We start from the raw sequence: 10,271 nt of genomic DNA, 5'->3' as shown, positions 1-10,271 counted from the left end.
TTGACTTCAATGGTGTGGTTGGAAAGACTGCCTAACAAACATTGCTATTGGAGGACAGAAAAAGGACCCCCCTCCCCAACAGCTTCAGCTTCCATATGATCCAAGAAAGAGGGCCAGGGTAGTGGGCCCAGTCACAGCACTATGGCATGTTTTGAAGGAGAAAATGCAAAAACAGCAAAAAAATCAGCCTTATCCAAGTAGAGTATTTGTGCAGCTCTATTTGCCACTCCTGTAAGCAACAGCTAGTCTGTTCTTCAAACTCATCTGATTGCAAGGTGATGCAAACTAGTCAAAGCCCCAATGTGCCTGGGGCTATATGGCCTGGGGCCAATCCACAGATAACACTTTATAGTTCAAAGCCATTCAAATGGAGCTTAAATTTAGAGGGTTTGTACTCTTATTTTCTGAACCATTGTACAGCAGATTGCACAGATTTCATCATCTGCACATAACTATTTCATCAGCATGCATTAAGAGGTACAAGGCATCACAAAATGCATAGTGTGTCTTGACAGTAGCATCCAGAGTAGCTGTCTAACAAATGCAAAAATCCAACCCTTAGATTTTCTACAAACTGGGAAAAAATGACAAGAATTCAATTTCAGATTGCCAGGTACTTAAAAGATACAAGAACTCTGCCAGGGAGAAAAACTTCTTAACCACGTTGGAACACACCACATCAGACTTGATCAGCTACTTGATCAATTCAGCCACTTTTTAAACGCTAACCTAAACTATGCAATTTAGGTTCTCCTGAAATTCCCCAGGTTATTCCTAGTGTCAGTCACATAAATCTAGAATTACCACCCTTGGGGATCTATGCAAAAATTAGTATTGGCAAAGAAAAGAGTTATAGGACCAATGTAAAAAGGCCAATTTAACAAAGACATAAAAAAAGACACTGTAACAGACCTGCTAAATAACAACCTTTTCTTGTTCTTAGTCTTTTGAGAATAGAGAAACAAAAGTTCTAAGATGGGAAATTCTAGACTTTCATGTTGCTGAACAAAACCTCTGCCAATGACTACTATTGCAATTCTTTAGTTCAGCTATTTGTTAAGAGAAATGTCGGGATAGGGCTGGCGTTTCTTTGCAAATCGTTTTTCAAAGCCATTTGGAAATCTGACACAAAGGATGTCATAAAGCAAGAAACAACCACTTTTGGAGCTTAAAAATAAGATACAAACGGACCCCGCCAATTGCAATATACACTTTAGCTAAACAGAGAAGTTACAGCATTCTAAACAGGAACAACCAACCTTTGGCTCTCGAAGAGAAGTCCTAGCAGACAAGCCACAGATGAAGCTCTCCAAAGATTGCAACACTTTTGTTCCTTTTGACATGACGGGGGGGAAAAAAAGCGGGATACTCTTGGCACAAGATACCCAAATGGTGTGAGAATTTATACTAGAGTAACCTGCACCTGCCTGCTTGGGGAAGATGGGGGTTGACCATACTTGACTGGGGTTAATGAATTACGCTGAATACATCTGGAGGGCATCAGGAGGGCAAGACAACCAGGGATGATGCTTGCAGTTTCCCCCTAAACTGAAAACGCTTAAGCATTACTTGCACAGATCAGCTGGCTTATAAATGGCAAGAACAGAGGGTCCCGTCTTCACACAGCCACTTGGGAGTTCATTAAAAATCTGGATCAGGAGAATGGTACCACTTCCGTTGTCTAGAAGAAGGCTGCTCTTGCAAGGGAGAGCTGTCCCTTGGGGTTTCTGTTCTACTCGGGTGTTCTCTGAGTTGTTGCCAGAGGCAGCCGCAGCGGCTCAGGCCGTCCAGGGACTCCGCAGACAGCCAAACTTCAAAACATCTCAGTTCATCAGTTTGAGCTGCCCAGTCACCTGATTCACCAGCTCTTCTTCTCCCATGATGGCAAGGACTGTCTGGGACCCGGCTGGGACCTAAGGAAGGAAGGATATTTTTCAGTTGGGGTACATGCAATATGTATGAGAGTACAGACCAGCTGTAGCTTCTCTCAGCATACTGTGTGCTAGCTCAGCATTGTGGATGCTGTGGGAACCTACTCTGGTTTCCCCCGTGCTCCTTAACTATGACTTGGCCGATTTATACTGGTATGTAAATGAATTTGGGGGACATAAGATAATTCTTACTGAAATATCCCTGCAAAAGGGGATGGTGGTGGTGGACAGTGGAAATCCTTCTTAGTTTTATTCAGTGCTTCAGTTACAGATACTGTTTGTTTGTTTATTACTGCCCATCTCCAAAAAGGGGGACTGTTGAATGCAGGTAAGTTTGGGGATGGGAAAGGAACAGGAAAATCCCCAAATCGCAGTTTCCTCAGCACCGCTGCCTTGCCCGTATATCCTCAAGAAGCTTGAAGACAAGTATCTCAAGGTGAAGAAAATGTTTTTTTGAATTTTGAAAATCCAGCTCCATTTGAGTATTTGTTTTGCTTTGCAGTTTTTCAATTTGAGGGGGGCATGCTATGTCAAGCCTGGAGACATACAGCTGGTGGTACGATTTGGTTTTCAATATCAAGTAATAGAAAGCTGCTTTCAAATGCATGAGTAGGAGCTGAGCTGTTACGGTTCCGTCCTTGTTCAACAGGGTTGATAAACCGCTATGCTCTAAAGAAGTAATTATGCTAGAAAGTGATAAAGAACTACAAATAATTTTTAATTGGAATATAACTAATAAGTGCCAGGTTTTTGTTTTTATTGCTTTTACATGTTTGGGCAGCTCACACGAGTTGTATAAAACCAGAGTTGTGTTTCTTAAGGTAGGTGACCAGAGAAGTCTTTTAGATAAATAAGTGCTAAAACATCTCCGTCCAGGCGAAGTCTTCAGTTGCTCTACACCTGCTGCCCTGAACGTATTTCTCCTAAGAGACTTTCTAATTACAAAACAGGCAAAAAGTTTTAAGCGTTCTCCTCAAGTTCTGAAAATGTCCTTAGTCTGGCATAATTCATAACCCAGGGCAGGAATTCCAAGCCTCCCCTCTCCCCACAGAACACTAGAGCCAGCACTGTTTGCTTGGTTCGGGAACAGACATCTTTGGAAATAGTTTTTTTTCAGAATAGCTGATTTACCTGTGTCCTTCCAGCATCCTGCACTAGGTATGTTGGCAATTCTAGACTCAGGGCTAGCGCGTGCAGTTCCAGCAACTGGTCTGTGTTGGCTCCCTGAAGCACAACTTTCTTTGCACTAAGAAGGGCAAAGCACACTTCATTGTAACATCTCTCCATCCTACACATTATCTACCTGGCTATGAGTCTAACTAAAGCAAATTATAAAAGCCATTGGACAAAAACTTGTATATCCTGGAGTCTACAAGTTTTGACTGGCAAAACCAACCCATTATCTTGCAGAAAAGTGGATTTGCACATTTTATGTCCTTCAATATTACATAGTTGGTTTGGTTGAGCAAGTTGCTGCAACCAAACCACTGTGGGTTTTACATCTTAATTTATGGCTTAGCATAATGTATGAACCAACCACCCTAATACAACAAACCAGAGAAGGTCCCGACACCACATTTGTGCCCCTCTAAATCAACCCTGAATTAGGGGCAAATCTCTGCCCCCCCTTTTTTTAATATATGGGGCTTAAACCATGTAGAAGCCCTTTCACCCCTTAAACCACCTTTGCCAAGAGTCAAGCTGATTTAAGAAGCAATATAAGCTGCTGAAAGGCTTACAATCAATTTTTCCCCTTAGATCCCAAAAGAGGGGCCCTAAAGTGGGGTTCACCCACTCCTACAAGGCCACAGAAGTTAAAAATGCCACCCTGAAAGTTCCCATAACCCGTTTAGCCAAATCTTACCAACGAGCACAACTGACCTGACTGTAAATCGTGGTTTACGAACTATAGTAGCTGGGCTTATACCACATACTAAGCCAAGGCCAACCACGCTGCATTATTTCTTATGAAAAAATTACTTCTTATGAAAGGTGACAGGATTGACCCTAACCAAGCTTCATTTATGAACAGAACTGAGGTGGAGTGTAAAAGAGGGGTGGAGATTTGAGCCGCTTCTATCGATCTCTCCATTTCAGCTGTCTCTCTTGTAGTTCAAGAACAAGGCAGAATGTGTGGATGGAAACACAATGGGGTGGAAAGGAAGGGGGAAACTGGCAAAAGCTGTCTTCCCCTTCCGCTGCTGGAAGTGTTCTGGGAATGGAACTCTATTCAGGAACATTCCCAGCAACTGGAGTGCATTTATACTGCATTAAAATTATATATAGCTATTACAGTATTCTCTAATCATATGGACAAAACTTTCCTCCTATCAGTTCTTCCAATTAGTGGGCACTAATACAGTCTTCATACACATTTTAAACAAGTCACACAGTCAGGCCTGGAAACTGGCTAGGATGAGGATTGAGCTGGGAGGCTTTTAGTCTGGCGCCTGGAGGGAAGGGTGCTTTTGTTTTTATCCTGTTCTTACTGCTTGCTGTGCACTGCCTAGAATCATTGTATGAGATGGGTGGCCATATAAGTTCTATAAAGAAACAAACAAACTGAAAAGATGAACAAGGAGAATTATGACAACTCTTCAACTACCTGAAAGAATAGCACACGCGGGAGACATGTTCTCCATCATCCCCGAATACAGAATAGATGAATATTAGAAAAATATTCATCATCACTGTAAGAGCAATTTGATGGTGGAATCAATTACCAAGAAGACCGGGGGTTCCCATTTGGTGGAGATATTCAAGAAAACATCAGCATGTCAGGATGCTTTACTTTGGATGCCTGGGACAGGACAGAAGATTGGATTCCATGTCCCTTTCCAGCTCTACAATTTCTTCCAGTCCCTGGATGACTTTATAGCCACACAAGTCCAGTTGCCATACACAGCCTATGTGACATTCCATATTTCTCCCAAATTAGTGTATGCTAAACTCAAATGTCACCAGCATTAATGGCTACACACAAATCTTCCCTCAAGGAACAAGCTATGTAGGAACAAAGATGTAATGCAGAATGTATTGGACAGTAGACTGCTGGTGAAGGTCCACATACCAGAGCCCTTGGCCAGGGGAAGCAAAAAAAATCCCATTTGGGTTTCCGGCATAGACCCTGAACTAAACAATAATATATTGACCCTAAGTCATGGTTTGTTTTCACCCTAATTTGTGGAATGTAAAGGAATTATGAGGTGACCTTGGCAAGGATAAGGAAGAACCATTAAGGAGAGAATTGTAGAAAAGATGATACAGTCCAGAGCCTTTCTCAACTTTTTGACCCTGGAGGAACCCTTGAAATATTTTTCAGGCTTCAGGGACCCCTGCACTTTCAGGCTCAAATATAGGCCAGAAGTTACAAAATTATTATATCTGTTTCATGGGTAGGCCTGTCTATATGCATTAACCATGTTCTTAAACTAAAGAATGATATGTACCTCTTTAATGTGAAGTTGCCCAAATTTGAAATAATTTTTAAAATAAATCATTATCTCCCAGGGAACTCCTAGTGACCTCTCATGGAAACCTAGGGTTCCACGGAACCCTGGTTGAGAAACCAAGGTCCAGAGATTGAAGCAAGCAAGAGAAGCTCAAAATAACCCTGCCTTGATTTTGTTTAGCATGAGATGGGACAGAGAGAAATTTGGACAGACTTTCAAGATACTGCTACTGTATTATACCCTACAGCAATAAAGTGGCGTTCCTGGAATCCCTGCAGTGTCTGTTTCTTGACTTGGCCTGTCTCAAAGGGCTGACAAGCCACAATGGCTGAGTTCACATATTATGCTAAACCAAAAGCACAGCATGCTCTCGCTTAGCTCAGTGTACAGAGCTAGCCTCACCTCTTTCCATCTTTACTTACAATTTTATTATTGGTATTACTATGCCACTCTCTTCCAAAATAGCTACTTGGGGAATGAACAGTGAACACAAGTTGATGTTTCTTGATTGCTCTCATAGAGTGACTAAAGGCTGTTTTCTCTGTTCATCTCAGATATTAGAATGACATACTGGCCAGATTTGTATAACATATTAGCACTAGGCAAAAATGGGGTTGGGTAGGTTGGGAGAGATCAGCCATTGGAAACCAGTCAATTAAGACATAATGTGGTTTGGCCATAGCATATTATATTAACACAGACATTCTGTTTTATTAACCTTGGTATCAGCTTTAGCACATCATATGTGCCCATCCACTTGGAAATTTAAGTTGCTTAATCCTAAACTCTGCTCATTCAGTTTAGTGGTGTCATTAAGTGGTTTGTTTGGTTCTGGCTTAACATTTTATGTGAAGCCAGATGTTGTAGTTTGTAAAACAAAAGCTTTCCATCCTGTGCAAACTTGAAACTAATTATAAACTAATGCAATAAACACACACACACATACACACTCTGTGTGTGTGTGTGTGTGTGTAAAAAGTTAAGCAACTAAGTTTAACAGTCTGAGAAAGATGGCCAAGTCCCCTCTCATTTCCTTACCCATGCTCATCCCATTGGTTGATCATGTCCCTCTGACCTGGTTTTTCGTGCACCAGCTGGAACAAACCAATTGCTGCATGCCCCACCTGAGCAGCAATCTGGGGAGGAAAACACTCAAAATTAGGGAGAACAACTTTTTGCTTTGCTTCTGCTGAAATAATTCTGCTGTGACAGATCTACACCTCTAGGGAAGGGTTCATCCACTACCTGCAAGTTATAGGTAGGAGTCTAGTTAGAAATCCTGACCAAACTCATCTTGTAAACATGGATCAACAGTACTCAGAGGACTTAAGCAACCAACCATTCACTCTTGTTACTGAGCCACAGTTTTCATATTTATCATATTAGAAGAAAATAAACCAAGAGCTATTCAAAGGCTTTTCAAGTTATTCAAGGATTCTCTAGCTGACTACAGATAGTCCTCGCCTAACAACCACAATTAGGACAGGAATTTTGGTTGCTAAGCGAAGCAGTCATTAAGTGAATTTGACCTGATTTTACAACCGTTTTTATGGCAGTTATTAAGCGAATCACATGGTTGTTGGGCGAATCACGCAGTTCCTCATTGATTTTGCTTGCCAGAAGCTGTTCAGGAAGGTTGAAAATGGCGATCATGGGACACTGCGATGGTCATAAACGCGAACTGGCTGCCAAGCGCCCAAATTGTGATCATGTGGCCATGGAGATGCTGCAATGGTCCTAAGTGTGAGTACTGGTCATAATTCGGTTTTTCCAGCACCATTGTAGGTCCAAACCATCACTAAACAAATGGTAAGTGAGGACTACTTGTATTGCTTTCAGCCTTGGATTTACGCTCAATAATGAAGTCGGATCAGAAACTAAGGGCAGTTTAAAAGGCTAAGAGGCAATAATACCCTGAAGAGTCTACCTTTCCAGCTCCCATGGAGAGTTCCATGTTCACTACAAAGACCATCTTGTGGTATCTGCTTGGGAGAAGATTGACATCACTGCCCTGTGCCTCATCTTCATCCTGGGAAAGAGAGTTTGATGGCAATAAAGTTTTCTGTTGTAACGAAGCGTATGTGAAATGATGCAGCATGGAGATTAGTGTGTCAGGCTAGGACTGGGGACACCCAAGTTCTCCTGGCTCATCCATGAAGTTCACAGGATAATCCTTGGCCAGGCACCAGGACTGTATCTAACTTACTCATAGATCAGTTGAATAATGTGCAGAGGAGCAAGAAGAATTATGTACACTACTTTGAGTTCCTTAGAAAAACAATAGGAAGCAATTATAATTATCTGCTCAGCTTCAGAGGCCCTGTCCCTAAGAGTCTGGCAAATTGGCAGGCAGAAAAGACAAGGCTTTTTGTGGTGCTTCCTGATAAAAGGCCTCCTGCAGGGGGCACACCACTTATTACCTGTTCACACAAGTTGGCTAAACCCAGGTAGTGTAGTTTGAAAGCTACATTCTATAAACCATAAACTGAACTGTAAGTAAGCGAACCTTTTATGTGCATTTGAATGTAGTATTTTCCCCCCAAAGCGTTTATATTGCTATTGTTTTATACTTTTTCCTCTATAAACAACCTTAAAGACTCCTGAACAAAATTTTAAAAATATTGATTTCTTGAAACAAATATGAAAGCAGGTAACTTGGTAGAGCTATGGCCAACTTAACTGCAACTGTCTTGTACCGAACTGGACCATTAGTTTAGGTACTTCACAGACCTGCAGAGGCCTTCTGATGCTCCAGACAAGAGACCTTCCTTGCATTACTAGAAGATGCTTGGAGCTAAGCATGCACTCTACTACTAGGCTATCATTTTCAAAGTTGCAGTTTCACACTCAGGCCCCATGTCCCACAGCCCTTAATGCCAATGAATTTAGGTTCCATTCCTTTGGAAGGAAAAAAAAAACCAGGAATCCATGTCACATATTCTGCCCTCCCCATGAGCAAAGCAGATAGCACTATTACAGTGCTATTAACCTCATACAGTACAAAAATGTATTATTTTATATAATAAGTTTCAAGCAGTTAATGTGCATATTCAGTTCACTTGCTGCACTCTCCCTCTTGGAGCCTGTAAGATTACAGTCCACCAATATAATTATTCCAAATCAGGTTTCCTGGGGCTAGGGAGAAGCATTTCCTGCCACTTCAGAAAGGACAGATGATTCTCAAGGAGTTTTAATTCATACAACCTTAAAAAAAAGTCCTTGGTATTTCTGAATCCTGCATTGGTTTTGGAATAAGAGTACATAGATGGCTTTGCTTCTTTAGATGGCTGGGAACTTGGAGGTTGCACTCTGAAAAATTCAGGGGCCACAGATTTCTTGATAGAAGCAAGACTGGACTTTGGCATTCAAACTAAGTTTATGTCTGTGTGGGTGTATTGTTACATATATATGCATGCACAATGAAACAGCCCTTTAATTAGCACATGTATATTACTATTAAACTGGCATGCAATTCAAGCCTTGACCTACATGTCAAAGCATTTATTTCTAACATCCAAGAAATATAACTTTTCATTCCTAGCAAACAGCATCGTCCATATACTCTTCAATATACATCATAAGTACTCCAGTCATTCATAATTCTATGAAGAAGCTTAGATAATTAATACTATAAGTATACTTATTTTTTACAGTTTGGAACAGACTTGCGGACATGTTTCAACACATTTTATTTATTCACTCCATGCTGCTTCAAGCAAATGAACTCGAAGTAGGATACAATTTAAATCTTTTATATTTTAAATCTTTTACATTATAGTTTTTCAAACAAAGCTATTCACAAGACAGGGATAGTGATAGCTTCTTCTTTTTTTAGTATGATAAGGACGACTTGGAGTAAACATCACCTTTATTACCCACAAAACCTGATGCCATAATAAATATGTTCATCTTTTAGATGCCACTAGACGTTTGATGTTTTGCTACTACAAACTAACACCTGTATCCTTCTGAAAATGCACTAATACATAGGCTCTCCCCTCACTTCCATTAATGGTTTATAATTAGGAGTTTCTATATCCCTACAAATATGTGAATCCTTTTAGATCTGTGGAGTCCTTGGTGTTCTCTGAGTTTGGTTGTTTTCTTACAGATGTTTTATTACCCGACTAGGTAACATCTTCAGTACAAGAAAGGAATGGGGTTTGCTCTTTGTTTATATATAGTTTGCCCTGCCAGTGTTGGTGGGGGTGTTGTTCTCTCCTTGGTAGTTCCTTGATTAGACTGTTTACTGCTCGTTTGTCTGGTGTTAATCCTGATGTCAGCCAAGCTCAGAAAACACCAAGGACTCCACAGTTCAACCAGGAGCTACATATATTCTCTCCTGTTAGAACTATCATCTCCTGCAGGAGAAGTTTTCTGCCTCTGGGCAGCAAAGCAGGGTGTAAATAAAACATTTGATCATTATCCAAAACGCTGTCAATAATATGTAGGGCAGGCTTGCCGATAGCTTTTAAGCTCCAACCTGACGGCGCAGGCATTAGAAGAGGAGCTAGGCCAGAGACGGATTTCCAACTGGATCAGAAAGAAACTGAAATCAGGAGCGTAGTTGATACCTGGGAATCGAGACCGCTACTGAAGTAAAGCTGCGCCGCCGCTTCAGCCGAATGGCCCCCCGTGAGCGCCAAAGCCTGGAGGCGAGAGAGGGAAAATTACAGGAAGAAATAAGCGAGGCGAAATGGATCCCAACCCATACCTGATTCCGATCCACTGATAAAGACGACCCACCCTCCGCGCTGCAGCCTCCGGAATCCCCAGGTCCAGCAAGAGAGCGAAGAGAGACTCATCCACGTTCGCGTCCGAATCAGGCGATTGCGACTCCATTCCTTACAGCTGCCGGCGCTCTGCCCGCCTATTGGCTACCTCTCTC

At 41.6% G+C, this 10,271-nt stretch overlaps 1 protein-coding gene across 1 annotated transcript; it reads right to left on the bottom strand.

The window, feature by feature from the left end:
- Window positions 1–374: 374 nt before the first annotated feature.
- On the bottom strand, window positions 375–10,271 carry LOC134488994 (probable peptidyl-tRNA hydrolase 2). The gene is made up of 6 exons (XM_063291376.1): window positions 10,130–10,271; window positions 9,958–10,032; window positions 7,311–7,412; window positions 6,422–6,519; window positions 3,063–3,177; window positions 375–1,913 (listed from the first exon to the last, which is right to left on the bottom strand). Exons 1-6 carry the CDS (start codon window positions 10,223–10,225, stop codon window positions 1,824–1,826), a joined length of 576 nt encoding a protein of 191 aa, XP_063147446.1. The 5' UTR covers window positions 10,226–10,271; the 3' UTR covers window positions 375–1,823.

Source organism: Candoia aspera, chromosome 2 (genome assembly GCF_035149785.1).
Source record: "Candoia aspera isolate rCanAsp1 chromosome 2, rCanAsp1.hap2, whole genome shotgun sequence".
Lineage (NCBI taxonomy): Eukaryota > Metazoa > Chordata > Lepidosauria > Squamata > Boidae > Candoia > Candoia aspera.
Note: the sequence above shows the minus strand (reverse complement) of the source record. Positions and strands in the feature narration are given on the sequence as shown.